The sequence below is a fragment of the Microcebus murinus genome, chromosome 4 (assembly GCF_040939455.1).
Source record: "Microcebus murinus isolate Inina chromosome 4, M.murinus_Inina_mat1.0, whole genome shotgun sequence".
NCBI classification, from domain to species: domain Eukaryota; kingdom Metazoa; phylum Chordata; class Mammalia; order Primates; family Cheirogaleidae; genus Microcebus; species Microcebus murinus.
The window spans coordinates 44192770-44216776 of NC_134107.1; the positions used below are offsets into that span (position 1 = coordinate 44192770).

Sequence of the window (24007 nt, forward strand, 5' to 3'; positions counted from 1 at the left end):
ATATTTAAAATTGAGGGATTTGAGTGACTTTTTTCTGTGTTAGGTCCAAGGTGGTACCCTCCCACAAGGCCCTGCTAGATTTGTTTCCTTTCTCAGCCTCACTGAAACATAACTGTTGTCATCAAGAAGCAGCACAAAGGCAAGTACCAAGCTATATACCTGAGAACTTACATTAACTAGGCAAATGGTCGGGCCTCAATTAACCACTTCGTGACAAGCTTCAACTGTAGTCGACAGCCACAGATGAACGCGCACAGTGACTTTAGCCAACAACCGTGATATGAAGGTGCACAGCCAAGTGTCGACTGTAGCTGACAGCCATGATATGACTTTTCTAATTTTTCATTTATCAAAATAAAATTGTGAACATTTAAAAATAACATAATGAGAACATATATGTTACCTATTCTGATATTTACATTACAAGTAAAGCTGCCTGTAAAGTAAAACAAACTTTCAGTACTTTAAAGTTTTCCTCATCACACAAGAGCAAAATGGATTCATCATCAATGCACAGCACAAGCTATTGGGCAGACTCCCTGCTTTTATTGACATAAAGAGGAAACTTTAAATGACAATTCTCTAGCTGAGTATGTCACCAGGCAATGAGCTACATAGCTGCTGTATGTTCTGCAGAGCCCATACAGAACAGAATGTTTTCTATCAAAATGAGAGTGCTAGAAAGTTCATGAGGATATAAAGAAAATATTTTGAGGTGTTTTTCTCTTTTAAGATATTTAGGGAATTAAATTATCTAAAGAGAAAATCCAAAATTAAGAAGCAACAGCAGCACCAGATGGGAAGGAATCAGCTAAAGAACTCCAGAAGTATGAAGAATCAAAGTAAAAACTCACCCCCAAAACTGAGCACCAGCTCTCTAGCAGTGGATACCAACCAAAATCAGAACATTAAAACAACAGATGGCCGGGCGCTGTGGCTCACGCCTGTAATCCTAGCTCTTGGGAGGCCGAGGCGGGCGGATTGCTCAAGATCAGGAGTTCAAAACCAGCCTGAGCAAGAGCGAGACCCCGTCTCTACTATAAACAGAAAGAAATTAATTGGCCAACTGATATATATATAAAAAAAAAAAAATTAGCCGGGCATAGTGGCGCATGCCTGTAGTCCCAGCTACTCGGGAGGCTGAGGCAGAAGGATCACTCGAGCCCAGGAGTTTGAGGTTGCTGTGAGCTAGGCTGACGCCACGGCACTCACTCTAGCCTGGGCAACAAAGTGAGACTCTGTCTCAAAAAAAAAAAAAAAAAAAGATATTTAGGAAATCAGGCAGCCCATAAATGATTAATTTAGTCTTAGTCATCATCAAGGGGTTTATACAGTTTAAACCTTTTCTTTAAAAATAAAAATCTACTCAAAAAGAATACCAGAAAGAAACCATCAAAGTCAAATCAAGGTTTTATTTAGTATTAGAAACTAACAGATTACTTTTATATGTATATACTTTTGTTTTTACATTATAGAGGAAGTTACAACTTTTTTTAAATAGCATATAAATGAACTTAGGTATAAGGCAGCCAGAATGAAAGAATTTACCATGCACTTGATGAAAAGAATCAGAATATCTATAACAGAATAAGCACATTCTTTTGAACTGAATAACAACCACATATACAAAGCAAGTACTAGTGTATCAGAGGTACCAAAACACCTCTGATGCACTCACTTGGGAATTGTGGAAAAAAATATCATCCATCATCTGGACACTAAAGAGCTGTAAAGCAAAATAAGCACGGCAGTTACACTTCCCCTTTTCCTTTTTACAGGTTTCAGAAATTCAAATTTATTCAAAAGTTTGACACATACAATTCCATAACTACTATTTTCTTAGATAGCTTCCGGATGGTATAGAACTTTAAAGCTTGATCTGCTTCTGAATGTTCCAAAGTGTGTCTGCACTCTTTCGCAAACGGGCCTCCTCTTCAGGGGTCAGCTTTAACTTTATAAGGTCTGTGACACCATTTTCTCCCAAGATACATGGAATACTAAAGAATATTTCTTCCTTTATTCCATAGAGGCCCTGAAATTAAAGACTTAAAAATTACTCCTTTTTCTTCTAACAAAGGTCTGTATTATGAGAAAGAATAGTTGCTGGGTGAATGAGTATTTAATGGATTGGTAGTCTGAATTATGGCAGAAATAGAGCGCCACGACAGAACAATTTAAAATATGATTCGACACATTTATTGTTCAGTTTCATCAGTCACTGGCTCCAGCCTTTTGCCATGTTTGCTCAGGCCCACATTCCTTTTCCTATCAACTTAATCCAAACCACTTCCTATCAGGGGACCACTTCAAAATTCCTGTAACTTTATTTCCTATGATTTAGTTCCATTTTGTTTTAACCTCTCCCCTTCAGACTAGCAGTGGGATCTTACTCTTGCCCCAGTTTCCTTGTCCCCAGGAGACTAACTGCTAATTCTTTTGTGATAGTGCTGCTTTCCCAGGTCTCTTCATTGGACATAATTGAAACTGTTAGAGGACAACTCCAAATGTGACAAGATCTACGCACCGTGGTTCCCAATGTTACCACATTTGTAGAGTTAGGTCACTCAGTTAAACAATAAAGATGCAAGAAAGACTTGTTTTTATCTAATAATATAATAAGAACTATCACACGAGGCCAGGACAATGGTCTACAATGATAGGTCTCTCCTTCCCCACCCTCCCACCTTCAGCAGCAGCAAAGAACAAACTTTTAAGAAGAGAGGTATTTCCAGAAGGTCAAAATCAAAAATTAAGGGTCCCCCCAAATGCTCTTTATCCCCTCTTTTATGTTAAAGTTAAATAATGATTTTTCAAACATGAATATCATACCTTACTTAGGGTAGAAACTGGATGCACTCTCCTAAGATTCTTCACAATACTTTCTGTTATATCAGTTACAGATTGGCTGACGCCCCAAGAAGTATAACCTTTCATTTTAAGCATCTCATAGCCACTGTAGAGTAAGAAGAAATCATGAACATAAGTTAGTTTGGAAGAAACACGTCATCAAACATCCACTTTGTGGCAAACTATCTGGCTTGCCACAAAACTAAAATGTTTCCGTCAATAATTTCTCCTAGGAATTTCTTTTAGTGGTTAAAGTAAGAACAGAGATCCAGAAATTAATATGCAATCAATTCCACCACTAACAGTAAACATTACACAGCACGTATTTGAAAAAATACATTGTTGGTCAACAGGTGAGTCCCTAGTACATGCTAGACACTGGGATCAGCTCAGCAATCACCAAAACAGAATCAATCCCTGACTGCTTAAGAATTTATAATCTGGTGAATATGCTCACAAAAATAAAAGAAGTGCTAATAAAAGTATAGGAAATATGAGTAGAGAAGCAGCGGCCTGAGGTGCGGGGTCTTCTGATGAAACTGAAGAAAGGAGGAAAAGAGACCTTTCCAATGTCACAGAATAATTTTTAGGGCTGGACAAGAATCCAAGCCTGTAACTGCAGAGACCAGAGATCTTTCTGTTACACTCTTGGGAAGCAAATTCTAAGATCTTTATGCATTATCTTGTGGGGGGGGGGGAGCGGGAAATGCCTAAAGTCAAAAGAAGCCGGAAAGCACCTCCAGATGGCTGGGAATTGATCGAACCAACACTGGATGAATTAGACCAAAAGATGAGAGAAGCTGAAACAGAGCCTCATGAGGGCAAGAGGAAAGTGGAATCTCTGTGGCCCATCTTCAGGATCTACCACCAGAAAACCCGCTATATCTTTGACCTCTTTTATAAACGGAAAGCCATAAGCAGAGAACTATATGAATGTTGTATTAAAGAAGGGTATGCAGACAAAAACCTGATTGCAAAATGGAAAAAGCAAGGGTATGAGAACTTGTGCTGCCTGCGGTGCATTCAGACACGGGATACCAATTTTGGAACAAACTGCATTTGCCGGGTCCCCAAAAGCAAGCTGGAAGTGGGCCGCATCATCGAGTGCACGCACTGTGGCTGCCGGGGCTGCTCTGGCTGAGGCCCGCAACCCCTCTCCGCCCAGGACCTTGGACTTGGCAGTTGCTGTCTGCTGCGCCACCCCCTCTCCTGGGAGCAGCTCTTCCTACAGAGCAGTGACCCAGGCCCAAGTTGGAACATGATCTCTACGGGTGAAGGCTTTGCTGTCTATCAGCTGTGATTTGTAAAAATAAAACTTTCAAACTTCAAAAAAAAAAAAAAAGTATAGAAAATATAACAACATATACTTAAGGGACTAATCACATCCCTCTGGCAGAATTCAGGTTAACAACTTACAAATATAAATATATGAAACTATCATATTACCTGGAAACCACTCTTTTGTGGACATCTTCCCACTGCTCAGGATCTTTATCAGTTCCTATAGCGGAGTTCAGATCCTTCAGACGGAGACCAGCAATGTTCACTCCACTCCATACAGGAACTAGGAGATACCAAGAAAAATCCATGTATTGTATTGTGTTATATAGCAGGGTTTTGGTTTTGAGGGAGGTTTTTTTGACCTTAGCAAAACTGTTTTCAAGTAGGAATGTTCAACAGAACTATCAAAAAAAATTCAGATGTCCAAGCCATACCCCTTCCAGATCTAAATCAAAATCTCCACAGATGGGGATCCACAATGCTATCATCTTGGCATAGATTCTCCAAACAAAGTGGCAGTTTTATGCTTTCAACTACAAGTAACTTTTAGCTTTTCTGTTTTTTGTTTTTTGGTTTTTTTCTGAGACAGAGTCTTACTCTGTTGCCTGGGCTAGATTTCTGTGGCGTCAGCCTAGCTCACAGCAACCTCAAACTCCTGGGCTCAAGCAATCCTTCTACCTCAGGTTCCTGAGTAGCTGGGACTACATCTACCCCATCATGCCCGGCAAATTTTTTAGTTGGCCAATTAATTTCTTTCTATTTTTAGTAGAGATGGGGTCTCGCTCAGGTTGGTTTCGAACTCCTGACCTTGAACGATCCTCCCACTTCAGCCTCCCAGAGTGCTAGGATTACAGGTGCAAGCCACCATGCCTGGTCAGCTTTTCTGCCTTTTCTTTCTATAGCCAGGGTTTATATTACATGGATTTCAAACATTTTTAGCCAGAAGAAACTAAAGGAAAAGAAGACTGCTATCACCACAGCACCCTTCTTCCCTTAATATTCTCCAGTTATATCCATCCCTTAGTCTGAAGACTTCATGTTGCCTGAATTATAATGCTGACTTTCTGAACTAGAGTGTCCCAAGATAAAAACTATAACATGTTACTTAGTTCTGTATTAAGAAAGCATTATAATCTTAGCACTTCATAATGTAGGATTATAGTAGCAATCTCATGTTTTTCAAATTTGTATTTCCTATTATTTTATTATAAAAACAATAAACATGCTAAAAGTAAGCACAACTAAAAGGGCCTAAACTGGAATAAAGTTTTTTCTCCCCACCCAGGAGCTATTTTACACTATAAGTAAATCTATAATTGATAATATGGTCAAATATGTTTTAGAGAGGATGCAGGTCTCAACGGTGCTTTAGGCTTACCACTTGAGTCTCCATGCTCTCCAAGGACCAGCCCATGACAGCTCTCAGAGTGGATACCAAGCTTTTGCCCAATAAAGTAACGGAAACGGGCAGTGTCCAGATTACAGCCACTTCCAATAACACGGTTTTTGGGAACTGCACTCAATTTCCAGGCTACATAAGTTAAGATATCCACTAAGAAGAAAAAGTGTAAGTCAGAAAAAGTTCTCATCTTAAATGATTGTTTATTTATTTATTCATTCATTGACAGGGTCTCACTCTGTGGCCCAGGCTAGAGTACAGTGGCCCACTCATAGTCAACTGTAACCTTGAAGTCCTGGGCTCAAGAGATCCTCCTACCTCCTGTTCTTTTTAGATTTACCCATAGTAAAACTAGTATCTTCATCAGATGGCTGTCAAAAAGGAAAAAAACCCTACTAAATCTAGTGTTTTGTAGGGGGAAAAAAACATGGTACTCCATCCAATTGTAACTATATACAACTCCAAAAATATCTACCAATAGAAATTACTCCTTTATCAAATCTTTTAAATAATATTTCTCAGAAAATAACCCATTTTCAACAAGAAGCTTAGTTAAGAGGGAAATAGAAACAATATGGATAGGATATTAACTATCAGAGAAACATAATCAGACCTTTGTCTTGGTAGGCAAGGGAAAAATTTTTGATACAGTCTGATGTTTGGATGTGGGAATTATTGTAAACATTAGCTTTATCAGAATTTTATTCTTGAATTGTTAAAATGGTTACTATTATTAACCAAAAGAAGGTCAATGTAGCTAGCAAACAAAATAGAATTTTCAACAGGAAAGCATTAATGATGATACAGAGATATTACATAGTAATTTATGAAACAATCCAGCAATATATAACAACCATGAACCTAGATACACCTAACAATATAACCTCAGAATAATGAAAAATTAGTCATAAGGTAGATTTGATTCATAAGCATGGTGGACAATTTTAATAGACCTTTATCAGAAAATGATATAAAAAATTAGTGGTAATTTCATAAATTACCACTGACATAAGTAACCCTGTCATAAATAACCCTGACACCAAAACTGAGCAAAGACTACATACAAAAATAATAAATGCACTATCACTTATTTACAGGATGCACAAGCACTAAATAAAATAGCAAATATAATTAGTGGGAATTTTTGAAAAATACTTCATGTTCAAGTAGGCTTTACCCCAGAAATGCAAAGATGGTTCAATATTACAAAGTCTGTTAATATATTAAATTATAAAACTAAAATTATTACATATAATCAAATAGATCTAGATAGACCATCATGCCCAATAATGTATATAAGGAACTTTTACAAACATTATTAACTGGGTCAAAAATTAAGCCATAGCAAATTTTAAAGAACTGATATCAAACAACACAATTTTATTGTAGTTAAATTAGAAACAACCACAATAAAACGAATTTTAAAATGCCTCAAAACTAAATATATACTTTTTTTTGAGACAGAGTCTCACTTTGTTGCCTAGGCTAGAGTGCCATAGTGGCAACCTAGCTCACAGCAACCTCAAACTCCTGGGCTCAAGCAATCCTTCTGCCTTAGCCTCCTGAGTAGCTGGAACTACAAGCATGTGCAACCATGCCCGGCTAATTTTTTCTATATATATTTTTAGTTGTCCAGGTAATTTGTTTCTATTTTAGTAGGGACGGGTCTTGCTCTTGCTCAGGCTTGTCCTGAACTCCTGTGCTCAAGCAGTCCTCTGGCCTCAGACTCCCAAAGTGCTAGGATTACAGGCATGAGCGACCATGCCCAGCCAAAAATATACTTTTAAATGACTCATTGAGTTAAAGGGGAAAGAAAACTAGAAATTACAAAATATTTAGAACTGAAAGACAAAGTACCATGGAACAAAGCTACAAAATAAGGTACTCAGTGGTTAAGTTCATATTCTTTAATGCATTTTTAAAACAAGAAGGATTAAAAATTAATGACAAAAGTTATTAATGATAAACGTAATGAGCAGAAAATAGTAAGATTTTAAAAAACAGGATTGATAGAAAGCTAATTTTTAGGGAAAGAGAAGACTAATAAATTAGAAAAATCTCTAGCAAAACTAAGGGAGGGAGAAGGCATAGTCTGAAACAAATAATACTAGGAAATGGAACATTACCCATGGATACAATACATATTTTAAAAGTCATAAAATATGAAACAACATGCTAGTACATTTTAAAACTTGGATGAAAAGGATAACCCTCCAGAACACTTCCTAAAATGACTTAAGAAAAAATGGAAAATTTGATTCAGCAAATATACTTTAATGAACTTCTGTCAAAAATCTATCCCCTCACCATTTCAAATTTTTACACACAAATTTTATCAGAACTTCCAGGAACTAATTCTTATCTCATGCAGCCTGTTATAAATAACACCTGAGGACAGTAAAACCCTGACACCAAAACTGAGCAAAGACTACATACAAAAATAATAAATGCACTATCACTTATTTACAGGATGCACAAGCACTAAATAAAATAGCAAATATAATTAGTGGGAATTTTTGAAAAATACTTCATGTTCAAGTAGGCTTTACCCCAGAAATGCAAAGATGGTTCAATATTACAAAGTCTGTTAATATATTAAAGTACATGAGATTTAAAGAAAAAGATTTTATTTATATATATATATAAATATATATATATATAAAATCATTTTAATTGTTGTAAAAAAAGCCTGATGATATTCCAAACTCATTCAGGGTTTAAAAGGGTAAAATAAAACTCAACAATCTAGTAACAGAAGGAAACTTCCTTTACCTCAAAAGGATATCTATCAAAATCCAAAAAAAATTCATACATTATGAAGAAAACTTACAAGCATTTTCATTAAAGCCAGGAACAAGACAGGATACCCACTATCACTATTTCTATTTAACATTGTCCTTGAGAGCCTCCTAATTTATCCAGTAAGACAGGGAAACAAGGTCTTGGGAATAGACAAAATTCCTTATATGGAGATGGCAAAATTGTCCAATACAAAATTTTTGATAATCTAAAAACTATCAAAATTAAAAATGAAGCAGAAGAGCAAACAGCTGCAGAAAGTTGTGAAATATGAGTAAGCATACCAACCTATGGTAGCACTAGAAGGAGCGCAGAAAAGGGGAAACAAAATTCAAAGAGGTAATGGCTGCAACATCCCAAATATGAAAAACATATGCATCCAAGAAACTCAATGAACTCTAAGTAGGATAAACTGAAAGAAATTCACACTTAGACACATCACAGTCAAACTATTAAAAGCCAAAGGGAAAAACAACTTTTCAAATACAAAAGGACCAAAATAAGTCAATAGTGACCCCTAATCTGAAACCATGGAGGCCAAAAGACAGGTGGATGACACTGAAAGTGCTAGGTGAAAAACTCAACCAAAAATTCTCTATCTAGCAAATCTATATTTCAGAGTCCCAAATAAAGAATGAGAAAATTCAATGCTAGCAGCAGACCTGTCTTACAAGAAATACTAAAGCGAATTCTTCAGGCCGAAAGAAAGTCACATCAGACAAAATGTTCATACTGGAAAAAATAAAGAGCACTGGTAACAATTATATAGCAACTGTATAAGACTGCATAATTTCCAATATCTATATAATGTGTGTATATATACACACAACCCTGAATTAAAAACACAATTGCCGCGCTCACGCCTGTAATCCTAGCACTCTGGGAGGCTGAGGCGGGCGGATTGCTCAAGGTCAGGAGTTTGAAACCAGCCTGAGCAAGAGCAAGACCCCATCTCTACTATAAATAGAAAGAAATTAATTGGCCAACTAATATATAGAGAAAAAATTAGCCGGGCATGGTGGTGCATGCCTGTAGTCCCAGCTACTCTGGAGGCTGAGGCAGAAGGATCGCTTGAGCCCAGGAGTTTGAGGTTGCTGTGAGCTAGGCTGACGCTACGGCACTCACTCTAGCCTGGTCAACAAGAGAGACTCTGTCTCAAAAAAAAAAATAAAAAAATAAAAAACACAATTGCAAAAAATATATACAATTTAATTGTTGGGTTTTTAAGATACAGAGATATAGGCCGGGCGCGGTGGCTCACGCCTGTAATCCTAGCACTCTGGGAGGCCGAGGCGGGCGGATTGCTCAAGGTCAGGAGTTCAAAACCAGCCTGAGCGAGACCCCGTCTCTACCATAAAAATAGAAAGAAATTAATTGGCCAACTAATATATATAATATAAAAATCAGCCGGGCATGGTGGCGCATGCCTGTAGTCCCAGCTACTCGGGAGGCTGAGGCAGGAGGATCGCTTGAGCCCAGGAGTTTGAGGTTGCTGTGAGCTAAGCTGACGCCACGGCACTCACTCTAGCCTAGGCAAGAAAGCGAGACTCTGTCTCAAAAAAAAAAAAAAAAAAAAAGATACAGAGATATAAAGTATTTGACAGTAACAACTATCTCAGTCCATTAGTGCTGCTGTAACAAAATCATCAAGGATATAGAAGATCTAAACAATACTATCAACCAAATAGACCTAAGTGACATCTATAGAACCACCAACAGCAGAATATCCATCCTTAAGCACACATGGAATGTTTTCCAAGACAGACCATACACTAGGCCAAAAAATAAGTCTCAATAAATTTAAAAGAACTGAAATCCTACTAAGTATATTCTCAGAACACAAGAGAATTAAACTAGAATCAACTAGACAAGGAAATCTGAGAAACTGACAAATAACTGGAAATCAACACATTCCCCTAATAATAATTTGTCAAGAAGAAATCGTAAGAGAAATTTTTAAATATTTGAAACAAATGAAAACAAAACCATAAGGTACCAAAATTTATGGGATGCAGTTTATGCAGTGCTTAATGGGAAATTAACAGCTATAAATGCCCACTAGAAAACAGGATCTCAAATCAGTAACATAAACTTAGCTCATAAGAAACAAGAAAAAAGACACACTAAAACCAAAGGAAACAGAAGAAAAGGAATAGTGAAGATTAGAGTGGAAATTAAAATTAAATAGTTCAACAAAGAAAACTATTTGACATCAAAAATTGGTTCTTTGAAAAGATCAACAAAATTGAAAAACCTAGACTGACCAAGAAAAAAAAGACAATACTCAAATTACTGAAATCAGGAAGGAAAGGGGACCATCGCTACTGACCTTAGAGAAATAAATAGGAATATATGGGAATACTATAAACAACTATACAATAACAAATTAGGCCAGAGACAAAGATGGCTCATGCCTGTCATCCCAGCACGTTGGAAGGCCAAGGTGAGGGTCACTTGAGGCCAGGAGTTTGAGACTAGCCTGGGCAATGTAGCAAGACCACATCTCTATAAAAAATTTAAAAATTAGCCAGGTATAGTGGCATGGATCTATAGTCCCAACTACTTGGGAGGCTGAGGCTGGACAATGCTTGCACCAAGGAGTTCAATGCTGCAGTGAGCTATGATCACACTGCTGCACTCAAACCTGGGTGACAGAAAAAGACCCTGTCTTTTAAAAAAAACCAAAAACATAACCATAGGCCAACAAATTAGATAATTTACAGAAAATGTACAAATTTCCATAAAGACAAAAACTACTGAAACTGACTCAAATAGAAAATCTGTATAGACTTACAACAAGTAAGACTAAATCAATAATTTTAAATCTTCCCAAATGCAAAACCTGAGCCCAGGTTTCATTGGAGAATTCCACCAAACATTTAAAGAATACTAGTCCTTCACAAACTCTTCCAGAAAATGAAGAAGGAAAGAACACCAATGCTCATTCTATGAGACTGGTATTACTCTTATACCAAAAACAAAGACATCTCAAGAAAACTACAGACCAATATCCCTTAAGACTATAGATGCAAACAACCTCAACAAAATGCTAGCAAACCAATTCCAGCAACATTAGAAAAGATTATTATGTCATGACTAAGTAGGATTTCTCTATATTAATATAGTATATTAGTTTCACTATTAATTTCACTATATTAGTATAGTACACTAACAGAATAAATTCCAAAAAACAATTATCACCTCAATAGACAGAAAAAAACATTTGACAAAATCCAACACCTATTCAAAAAATAAGTTAAAAAAAAAAAAAGAAAAAAAAAGAGACAAAAAAACACACCTATTCATAACAAAAACCCTCAACAAATTAGGAATAGAAGGGAATTTTCTTAACATGATAAAGAGCATCTACTCTACTTAATGGTGAAAGACTAAATGTTTTCTTCCAAAAATTGGAAACAAGACAAGGATGCCCATTCTCATCACTTCTTGGAAACATTGTACTGTAGGTCTTAGCAAAGGCAATCAGACAAGAAAAAGAAAGAAAAGATATCCAGAATACAAAGGAAAAATAAAATGTTATTCACAGATAACATGACCTTGTCTATAGAAAAGCCTAAGACTCTACTAAAATATTAAGAGATAAATAATGAGTTCACAATGACAAGACACAAGATCAATATATAAAAATCAATTACTTCTCTATATACTTGCAATGCATAACCCAAAAATGAAATTAAGAAAACAATTCCATCCATGATAGTATCTAAAAGAATTAAAAATTTAGGAATGTAATGAAGGAAGTACATTGAAAACTGCAAAACCTTGCTGAAAAAAATTAAAGACTTAAATAAATGGGAAAATATCCCATGATTGATCAGAAGATTTAATATTGTTAAGATAGAAATACTATCAAAACTGGTCTGCAGATTCAGTGAAATTCCTATCAAAATCCTTGCTGGCTTTGTTGCAGAAACTGACAAGCTGATTCTTAAATTCATCTGGAAATGCAAATGACCTGGAAGATCCAAAATAATCAAAAAAGAACAAGGCTGGAGGATTTAACCCCTTCTAATTTTAAAACTTACCAAAAAGCTACATTAATCAGCACATTTCTAAATCTACTAAGGAGTGAGCTTCATAATATATTAAGTTAAAAATAAAAGACAACAGAGAAAAATGTATATAGTAATAATAAACTATAAACCATAAAATAGAAATTTTAAATGGCTACCTATACAGGGATGGGAGGCTATAGGGAAAAGAGGACGGGTATAGAAGCTAGACTTCTTTGAATAATTCCTATTCTCTAGATTTGATGTTGGAGCCACGTAAATATTTTATAAAATTGTGAAATAAAATTTAACTAGCAGTTCCTCAGAATCAAAATTAAAATGTATGACTAAAATAAAATACATATACATAAAATACTAAAATACTTAGTCATGTATTTGGTTTTGGCCTACCCACAGAGAAAACCATTCCAAATGATTTTAAAATACAGTATAATAATTTGAGTACCCCTGAAGTACTGATCTCCAGACTCATAATCGGCTACCTGCTTGACATTTCTTCTTTTCAAATATTTTAAATTTAACATGTTCCAATTGGAAATCTTGATTTTCCTACCCTATACCTAACATTCCCACACTGACTCCCACCCCACTGAAAATCCCAACCCAGGTAAATGGAACTACTATCCAGTTACTCAAAGGAAAAATCTAGAAGTTACTTTTGATTCCTCCCTCTCCCTTACTACACATAATCTATCAGTAGTCATGCACATTTTATGAATATCTCCAAAGTACATTTTGTTTTTTTTTTGTTGTTGTTGTTTTTTTTTTTTATCCCACAGTACTTTGGCATGGATAAAGTACATTTTGAATTTGTCCCCCTTGTACATGCACCAGTGAGAAGTCTAATACAATCTCGGACAGTCAGGCAGTAAACTATAGTGCTACTTTCACTTCTCACACTGTAATCTGGAATACAAACCTCAGCCTTTAGAATGTAAACCTTGGGCCAGGCCCAGTGGCTCACGCCTATAATCCTAGCACTCTGGGAGGCCAAGGCAGGCGGATTGCTCCAGGTCAGGAGTTCGAAACCAGCCTGAGCAAGAACGTGACCCGCCTGAGCAAGAGCGAGACCCCGTCTCTACTATAAATAGAAAGAAATTCATTGACCAACTAACATATATAGAAAAAATTAGCTGGGCATGGTGGTGCATGCCTGTAGTCCCAGCTACTCGGGAGGCTGAGGCAGCAGGATTGCTTGAGCCCAGGAGTTTGAGGTTGCTGTGAGTTAGGCTGATGCCATAGCATTCACTCTAGCCTGGGCAACAAAGCGAGACTCTGTCTCAAAAAAAAAAAAAAAGAATGTAAACCTTGAAAGCATATGATTAAACAAATTATCTTTTCATATATACTAATATTTAAAGAAACCTTCATTATAGTACATACACTGATTACAACAGTGCAAAAAACATCTTACACCTGTGGTCCCCAAGTCCCAGGCTGTGGACCAGCACTGGTCCCATTCTCAGTCCATGGCCTATTGGGCACCCCCTGCCTTGGGCCTGCACAGTGGGAGGTAGGCAGTGGAGGATCGAGCAAACCTTCATCTGTATTTGTGGCTTGCATCACTGCCTGAGCTTCGCCTCCTATCAGATCAGCAACGGCATTGGATTCTCATAGGAGCAAGAACCTTAGTGTAAACTGCACATGTAAGGGATCTAGGTTGCGTGCTCCTTACGAGAATCTAATGCCTGATAATCTGGGGCGGAGCTGAGGCGATGATGCTGGCGCTGGGGAGCGGCTGCGAACGAAACAAATGTGGTTTGCCTGAATCATCCCAAGGCCATCCCCCAGTCCCCACCCCCCGTCAGTGGAAGGATTGTCTTACATGAAATTTGTCCCTGGTGCCAAAAAGGTGGGGGGCCACTGTGTTATACCAACAAAACAAAAAAGATTCCAGAGTTATACTGGTAGTATAGGATTTCATATTCATTAAATTCTTCTTTCCTACAAAGTTGTTACTAAACCCACTCCCCCCAAAAACTCTTAACAGTCAAAATAAAGCTGACCTGGATTGGTAACAATAATCATTTTGCAGTGGGGACTGTGTTCTATAATAGAGGGAATCATTACTTTAAAGATAGACACATTTCGCTGGACTAAATCGAGGCGTGTTTCTCCTTTTATCTGGCGTGCACCTCCTGTGATAATCACTAAATTGGAGTTTGCAGTGACACGATAATCTGGGGAAAGATTTGAAGAAAAAATAGACTATGAAAGAAAACATCTGACATTTAAGTACACATTTCCTATACACCTCAATCACCACATTATGTTTACCAAAGAGTGGGTTCCCTTAAAAATCTTACACTATGCTCATAGTACTCTTTTAATTTAAGGAAATTAGTTCTTTTCCTTGTCCATTAAGAAACAAAAACAAAAAACAAAAACTTAAGCAAGGAGTGGTGGCACATGCCTGTAGTTGCAGCTGCTAATGAGGCTGAGGCAAGATGATCACCTGAGCCCAGGAGGTCAAGTCCAGCCTGTGCAACACAGTGAGACCCTGTCTATTTAAAAAAAAAAAAAAAAAACTCCTAACATATCCTTTGTACTATTTAGAGTAAGAGTTCAAAATGTGGATTATTCTGGTAAATGAAGAATATTTACTTAGAGACAAAAGTGGTGTGAAAAGACCTTTGAACAAGGAGATCTTGGTTCATTCATTTGTTCAAATAATTATTTCTTGGGGGCCAAGTGAATTAAAAGATAGTGGTGAAGAGCTTAGGCTTTGGAGTCAAATAGAACTGGATTAAAATCCCTATTCTATCACTTTATTTAACCTCAGTTTGCAGGTACATCATCTGTAAAACAGAGTTGTATGCAGGATTAAATATAAGTGCTTAAGTCAGTGACTAGCACACAACTGGCAATTAATTAATGATAGCTATCATGATAACTACTATTTCTGCTGTTCACAAAGAACTCAAGTCCTGTGCTGGAGGAAACTGTGTAAACAATATACAACCTAATGAATCTGAACATGTTATAAGAGTACACAGTAGGGAACAACCAGCCTTAACTATAAAAACTGGGAGTTCAAAGGAAATAAAGATGATTTTCTTATATTTTTTATGTACTATTAGAATATTTATAGTATTTAACTATGACATTAACCTTTGCTGCTGACAATATTTGGCATTTTCATAAGAGGGCTGCCATGTTGAAGATCCATTGTCTCACCCTTCAGTTTGCCTTCATTAGTATCCACAATGGCAAGTTCATCGCTCAAACCCTAAAAGATATTAGTCAAGGGGGGTGAGGTGGGAATACCTCTTGATTAATTGAAGAGTGAAGAAAAAATTCTTATATTGGTGATCTGTATCTAGCCTGTGGATTACTGGACTGAGAGATGACATAATCTACCTTATCATTCATTACAATACAGAAGTCCAAACCAGAAGAGATACAAGTTACAAAGTTTTAGCTCATCATTAGGAAAACAAAAACAGAAACTGTTTAATGAAGAGAAAAATATTGGAAGGTAGTGAAGACCCCCATCTTCAATTTCAGCTGAAGCTACACAGTGAGAAATTGCTGTCAAAGGAATTTCTCACCAGACTGTGAGTGAGCTCCTTGATTCATCTCCACCCACGTGATACTTAGCATCCACAGGAGCTCAATAAAAGTTTTAATAAATGGATTGAGTCTGTTTTCTGTTACTTAGAATACCTGAAAGTGGGTAATTAATAATGAAAAGGAATTTATTTCTTACAGTTATGGAGACTGAGAAGTCCAAGGTCAAGGAACCACATCTGGTGAGGGCCTTGCTGCTGGGGCCTCTGCAGAGTCCTGAGGCAGTGCAAGGCATCGCTGAGAGCACTAAGCTCAGGTCTGGCTTCCTTTTCTCATAAAGCCACCATTCCCACTCCCGTTAATAACCCATTAATCCATAAACCCATCCCTCATGACCCAATCACCTCTTAAAGGCCCCACCTCTCAGTACTGCCACACTGGGGATTAAGTTTCAACATGAGTCTTAAAGGGGACAAACATTCAAACTGTAGCAAATGAGTTAAAACAGAAGGCTCCTTTTAACTCTAAAATGTTTTGGTTCTATAATCAGAGAATATTACCTGAAGAAACCAATTAGTACTATATATTTCTAGGATGCTAATTTATATGTAAAACAGGAGAGAAAATATATTTGTATTCACAAAAGAAATACTAAAGGATACACAAGAAACTAATATAAATGGTTGCCTAAAGTGGACATTGGGAAAAGGTTAGATGGAAACTGGATGACAATGTGACTTCTCTGCATATGTCTTTTTATATTACTTTTATTTTTGAACCTTGTGTATTACCTTTTGGGGAATAGATGTTTACGTATTTTTATCTTTATTACATATTAAAATTTTCCCTAGGAGGAAAAATGCCTCTGTGCTAGTACTTAGAAATAAATGATGGAGTATCTATAATTTAAGCATATATCTAACTTACATTGTTGGATTTTTTTCCTTTATTCTAACTTTTGGAAATCCAAAAGTTAAGCACCTTAAATTTTAAACTAGACTATAACTAATTGGCCCAGAAGTCTAAGCGGTACCACAAGGAAAAGACTGGTGCTTAATGAAATGCCAATCAATGCCTTCTGGATACTCTATTCACAGAGATTAGAGTAGTATGGAACAGAATTACACAGTACTCATAAAATTATCTTAAACGATTATTTTTAAAATGTATCATAATACTAGTAGCACTGAACATACCTAGCCCAAGATTTTAGTTTCTAATACCATTCTCCAATAAAAGGAACCAAGGTTCCTTGGGGGAAAAAAGGCTGATTCTAGGACTGGTGCAGAAAATATATAAGATGAAGAACCTGAAACATTTTGAAGTTCCAGAAAGTAAGGAAGTACTCAAAAAAAATAAAAACTCTACATTGATGTTGATATCAATCTTATCACACACACACACACACACACACACACAATTCTACATTGATGGAGTAAGGCAAAGGGACACAGCAGCCAACTGGAAGAGCTCCCAATGGCCAAAGCTGGTACGATTTAAGAAACAAAGATGCATTTGATTATAGCCCATAGTATAAAATACCATGAGCCTATACCAATATTATAACTGAATTAATAAATAAGAGAGAAAGGCAGGTCTCTCATGGAGAAGAATTAAAATAATTTAATATTTCTGAGGATACTCTACCCTCAAGGAAAGGGGGCATAATCCCTTAGTGTGGGCCACATACAGGGACTTCCTTCCAAACAGTACAGTATGAAAAGAGGGAAAAGAGTAGCTTTACAACAGAGAAATCTGACAAACAACACCTCAGCCAGGTGACTCAGGTCAACATCAACACTGGTAAATCATGTTGACAATATGTACCCTAAATGTGTGATGAAAATGTCACTTCACTTCTGTGTCTTCCTCCCTAAAACCCAAAACCCCGGTCTGACCATGAGAAAAACACCTAATTCCAACAGAGGTGCATTCTACTTGCAAAATACTTGACCAGTACTCTGCAAAATGGTCAAAGTCATTAAAAACAACACAAGTCTCAGTCTACAAGAGCCCAAGGAGACATGGTGACTAAAATGTAATGTGTCATCATCCTGGATGCACTAGTGGAACAGACAGAGGCCATCGGGTAAAAACTAAGGAAATCTGAGTAAAGTATGGGCTTTAGTTAACACAAATGTACCACACTAAGGTATACCATACCAACGTATGATGATGTTAATAACTACATGTGGTATATAAACTCTCTCTGTACTTCTTTTCAATTTTTCTGTAAATCTAAAACTATTCTTAAAGTCTATTAAAATGTATTGTAACTCAATCTCTCAGGACCCACTTTCCTTACTTATAAAAATGAAGCAGAGTAGACTATCCAATCTTTATATTCACAATCCAGTGTTTCTTTTAATCTGCATTTCGATTTTAGCAATTCTTCATTCAACTACTAAGTGTCTATCACACTAGACTGTTCTAGAGTCAGAATACACCACCAAATTAAACAAAGTTGGACCTCACATTATACTACAATGAAAGTTTATGTATTATGGTATGATTCAGTAATTTTCAACGGCATTACTGTTTCTCTAACTAGGTTTGTAAATTCCTGCCAATAAATTACTAAACAAATCCTACTGAGAATTCCTTCATCAGAAAGGAGTTTCTGGGTTCGGCGGCTGGGGTTGGTAAGGTCGGGCCACGGTGGGCAGAGGTTGGAGGATGGCGTGGCGAGGCTGGGCGCAGAGGGGCCGGGCTGTGGCAGGCGTGGGCGCCACCGGTGAGCGGCCCGGCCGCGCGGCAGCTGCTCGGACGGACGCAGGTAATGGCCGCCCCTCCGGGCTTCTCACCTCTGGATCCCTGAGCTCCAGCCTCGCATCCTCAGGGACCGAGGCTATCTGGGCCTCTTGTGCTGCCGCTAGCTCACTCCCTTCTCCTTACCTGTTCCTTCTTCTCACTCCTGTCGCCTGCGACCAGTCCTCGCTTCTTGCCTCCCCGCCCCGGGCTGGGGCGCAGTGACCTGCCCTGGCCCAGCCCTCCGAGAGCCCGCGCTTTCTTCTTGCCCATCTAAAGGGACGTGACGGGAAGGGGAACCTCTGAGGGCTGAGTGCCACATTTCATAATCCTGAGAGGAAACAAATGAACTCCTTTTTTAAGTAAAGCGGTTGTATAACTGGTAGAATGGCAGAGCTGTGGTTTTTTATTCTCTTTCAATTTAATCATAAACCCTATGTTCCACTCCAACCAATTATCTCATTTAGCGCCCAGGGAGTTAAGGGAGGATGAAGTCAAAGGATGTCTCTCTGCCTCTTGCAAAGTCGTAGGAGAGGCTTTTCTGTTGAAGAATTCAGACAATGGAGTATTTGACTTCCAGATGATTTGGAAGGAAAACTACCAAGCCTGCCCAAGTAGAAGCTGTGTGAACATTATGGCCTATCAGTATTTGCTGATTTTTGCATTAGAATAATTCAATTCTAAGTTGAGAAAGAAAAAAAAAAATCCTTAACTGTCCAAGAATCTGATGTGTAGTTGGCTTTGAAATTTGTCCCTCATCTTTCATCCAAAGTTTCAACCCTCTCAATTTCTGACTTAGCCACAGATCCACCTGATTGATGGTAGCAAGGAACATGAAATGTTTATCAACACATGGGCTAGTCACTGTTAAATAAGTGAGGCTCCAGTATGGTGGTGCTGTTGCCTATTCTTTAGAATCACCTGGAGTGTTTGTAGCATATATTTCCCAGGCGTCCCCCACAGTCTTACCAAATCAGAATCAGGAGAAAAGTGGAAGAATCTATTTCTCACAAGCATCCCAAATGAATTTTATCAAGGATTTGTGAAAAACTTGCATATATTGTATCTTTTTTTTTTTTTTTGAGACACTCTCACTTTGTTGCCCAGGCTAGAGTGAGTGCCATGGCGTCAGCCTAGCTCACAGCAACCTCAAACTCCTGGGCTTAAGCAATCCTCCTGCCTCAGCCTCCCAAGCAGCTGGGACTACAGGCATGTGCCACCATGCCCGGCTAATTTTTTCTATATATATTAGTTGGCCAATTAATTTCTATTTATAGTAGAGACTGAGTCTCACTCTTGCTCAGGCTGGTTTTGAACTCCTGACCTAGAACAATCCACCCGCCTCGGCCTCTCAGAGTGCTAGGATTACAGGCGTGAGCCACCATGCCCGGCCCATATATTATATCTTAACAATATACTGTAACATGGAGTGTCAGGAGCTAATCTTAAACACGGGGGAAAATAGAGAATGAAGAGGTCAGGTGAAAGTGGTGATGGAGTTCAGTGGTCCTGATGCCATTGTTTACTCCAAATCCCATTTGAGATTGCATGGCTTAAGGGGGAAGAAAAGATTAATACTGTATGTTTAGAAAGCAATAAGTGTGTTAAATATTTAAGATTTGTATACACATCACTGTACTAGTTTTAGGAAGGGGAAGCAGAAGAAAACTAACTTGATTAATGAAGAACCTCCAATAGGAATTGGGCATGAAGACCATTTGAAACAACAAATGAACAAAAGGATACTAGTATCTCATAAAAAAAAAAGAAAGAAAGGACTTTCTAAAATATCACGACCTCCATGAATGAAAGAAGTCGCACTGTCTAGGGCAAAGAGAGGGAGAGATTAAAGTGAGCCTTAATCTAGAGCTTTGCAGGGGGTCTGTGCACCACATTTTCTATGATATACAAATGGTATTGTTTGCAATGTAATTAATAGAATTCAAGTTCTAGAAGCTTGTGGCTGTTATCACTTTCTTTAGGGATAGGGCTCCATCCCTCCCAGAAAGGCCCTTAAAAGTAGAGATGATAAATAAATCTTTTACTTCAAACTTTTCTACATACAATATCGGTATATTTATCAATTCATGCAACTTAAGAGGGTCTGTGCCTTTTTGCTCCTCTATAAAATAGATCTGCTATTTACTTTTCAGGGTTGTTGTAAAGGATAATGTATATAAAGCATACTGTCGTTATCACTGATGTTAAAAACAAATGTAGGCTGTGCAGTAGCTCATGCCTGTAACTTGGGAGGCTGCAGCTGGAGAACTGCTTGAGCTCAGGAGTTCCAGACCAGCCTAAGTAACATAGCCAGACCTTGTCTCTACAAAAAAAATAAGAAAAATTAGCCAGGGGACTCATGTATACGGTGGAGTTAAACAATAAAGCTGCTCGAGTGTCAAAAAAAAAAAAAAAAAAGAAAAGAAAAGAAAAAAGAAAAATTAGCCAGGCATAGTGACACATGCCTATAGTTCCAGCTACTTGGGAAGCTGAGGCAAGATCACTGGAGCTCAGAGGCTATAGTGAGCTGTAATCACACTACTGCACTCCACCCTGGGGGTGACAGAGCAAGACCCTCTCTCTAAAAAAACAAACAAAAAAACCCCAATAACCAAAAATACAAATATATTAGTTTTCACGTATATGTATTAGCAATGAGGACACTGCTGATAAAGACATTACTATTGGTAGAACAAAATGAGTCATGGGGAGTTTGTATGATTGGCCAGAGCAGTAGTGGACAGCAACTGCTACTCTTAATGCCATAAGGACACTATGTCATCTAGATATAAAACCCAGGGACAATCCTTTAAATTCAGTCAGTCATGCCAGGATTAAAGTCCTTGGGGGGGGGGGGAGGCCTTTGGGAGACTGAGACAGGCAGGTCGTTTGAGCTCAGGAGTTCAAAACCAGCCTGAACAAGAGTAAGATCCCGTCTCTACTAAAAAAATAGAAAGAAATTGGCTGGACAACTAAAAGTATATATATAAAAAATTAGCCAGGCATGGTGGTGCATACCTGTGGTCCCAGCTACTTGGGAGGCTGAGGCAGCAGGATCACTTGAGCCCAGGAATTTGAGGTTGCTGTGAGCTAGGCTGATGCCACAGCACTCTAGCCCAGGTAACAGAGTGAGACTCTGTATCAAAAAAAAAAAAGGCTTAAGGAAATTTTATAGATATTCCATTAATTAAAACAAAGTATAGGCCGGGCCCGGTGGCTCACGCCTGTAATCCTAGCTCTCTGGGAGGCCGAGGCGGGCGGATTGCTCAAGGTCAGGAGTTCAAAACCAGCCTGAGCAAGAGCGAGACCCCGTCTCTACTATAAATAGAAAGAAATTAATTGGCCAACTGATATGTATAGAAAAAATTAGCCGGGCATGGTGGCGCATGCCTGTAGTCCCAGCTACTTGGGAGGCTGAGGCAGAAGGATCGCTCGAGCCCAGGAGTGTGAGGTTGCTGTGAGCTAGGCTGACGCCACGGCACTCACTCTAGCCTGGACAACAAAGCGAGACTCTGTCTCAAAAAAAAAAAAAAAAAAACAAAGTATAGTTCAAAGTTTCGTATGATTTATTAAAACTTTATGAGCTCAGATCAGGGTAATATTCTTAGAAAGAGGTCAGAATCTTTTTAGTCTTCTGTCTCTAGCCATTAAACTAGAATCTTACTTTATCAGCTACATCAATACTAAGAATGATAAACATTAAAACTAACCTAACATAATAACTTAGGAAGGGAAATAAAGACAGAAACCAGGAAATGGAAAAGATAGTTAAAGGAAAAAAGATTATTGTATTTCGTACTAGAATGCCTGCCATCATTGACATGTAGTGCACTCTTTCCTCTGCCACCTAATTCTCCAGTTTTTTTTTTAATTTGTGAGCTGATTTTCCGAATCAAGCAAAGGGATACCTCATTATTGTCACTACATGAGTGAAAATGAAATGTCAACATACTTTCACTGAACTTGTAATACATATGATACCACCATACAATTTAGAGAAGAAACTCCCTCTGGGGGGAACAATTAGAAAAGGGCACCTTTTCCTCTGAACTAACCCAGGCCCTGGACAAGGCCCTCACAGACCCCCTGAACTGGGCAAACCCTGCACAACCATGTGCAGTGGCCTTGCCTCCAACCGAGGAAATCTTGGTTAACCCAGTGGCACAGAGCACATAGCTTACTTTTAATAAGATGCTGATAGCACAGGCCGTACCAACCGATCCAGCTCCCACAATGGAGATCTTATTGTGCTGAACGGCCTCCTCTGAAGTGAAATTCTGAATAAGTTCACTCTTCACGGTTGCCATCTTGGAAACCTAACAGAGCGAAGAGAAACTGCCAGGCCATTTCCAGATTTGGAATTGGTCCGTAGTGAGAGAGCGCTCAAGGAGAACTCCTGGGCCCGGGTGTGGAAAGAAGTGCTGCAGACACAACAGGGACCGGCCAAGCATCCATGGGGTAGTTTCCGGCCAGCAGCCCAGCATCCATGAAGCGAACCAGGGAAAGGAGAAGGAAGGTGGGTACGGTTAAGAGGGAGTGAAGGAAAGGAAAGGGGCTGCTCCACCGAACAGGAGACTACAGCTGGGAGGCTGTCCCTCCCCTCCTCCCGCTGACCACCCTTCTCTCTCCCCTTACACCCTTTCCCCAGCTCTTAACTCCAGGACCCGGCCCGGGTCGGCAGGCCCAGGAGCCAGGTACCTCCAGCCACACTCACAGGAGGGAAGGGCCAGCCGCCCCAGAGCAGGTTGCGTGGCGCCAGGCGCGGACGAAGAGCCATCCTCGGGCGAAAGCAACTGGCTCCCAGGGCGCCCACGCTCTGGCTGGTTCGCGGTACTCCCGCAAGCCAGCTCATAGCCACTCATTCAACAGGCCATAAAGAGAATGGAGGCGCGCAGCCTCGAAGCAGCTCCTAGGAGTTGGCAGGGAGCAAACCACAGACCCGCTAACTGCCGGCCACGCGTGCCACTGCAGCCGCTCAGGGCCGCGCCCAGCTCGTGCGGAACTCGCGGGGACCTAGCACACCTGGTGCAGGCGCCAGGCCGCCGCGGGCAGGGGCACTGCGCCTGCGCCTTTGCCTGCCGCCGCCTCGCCGCCTCGCCCCCTGGTGCCTGTGGCGTGCTCATCTTTCCTTGGTCAGAGGGCTTAGGGAAGGTTCCGCCAGCCGGGGCCTCGGCTAGCTAGCGCACCCAGTGCTGTTGCCCAGAACCCAAGCACTAGTGAGACACGTAGTTTTACTCCTAACCAAACCTTGTCTGCATGTATCCAACAAGAGCTCTTAACCCTCATTTGGAAATTTATCGGCAGTGCCGTAGGAGAAAGGGACCTGAGGGCTTTTCACCACCTCAAATGTGAGATGAAATAGAAAAAATAATATTAAAATTCTCTATGC

The 24007-nt window shown here is 39.0% G+C and overlaps 1 protein-coding gene and 1 pseudogene across 2 annotated transcripts; one reads left to right on the forward strand and one right to left on the reverse strand.

The window, feature by feature from the left end:
- Positions 1-1392: 1392 nt before the first annotated feature.
- Positions 1393-23620, reverse strand: LDHAL6A (lactate dehydrogenase A like 6A). 2 transcript variants are annotated; one of them, XM_012780624.3, is made up of 8 exons: positions 23333-23620; positions 22800-22934; positions 15472-15589; positions 14367-14540; positions 5507-5680; positions 4294-4411; positions 2830-2953; positions 1393-2032 (listed from the first exon to the last, which is right to left on the reverse strand). In XM_012780624.3, the coding sequence occupies exons 1-8, from the start codon at positions 23468-23470 to the stop codon at positions 1868-1870; spliced, it is 1146 nt and encodes a 381-aa protein (XP_012636078.1). In that variant the 5' UTR covers positions 23471-23620; the 3' UTR covers positions 1393-1867. The 2 variants fall into 2 exon arrangements, with proteins under 2 accessions (XP_012636078.1, XP_075858224.1); XM_076002109.1 differs by lacking the exon at positions 5507-5680.
- Positions 3542-4189, forward strand: LOC105879958 (protein BUD31 homolog pseudogene; annotated as a pseudogene).
- Positions 23621-24007: the final 387 nt, after the last annotated feature.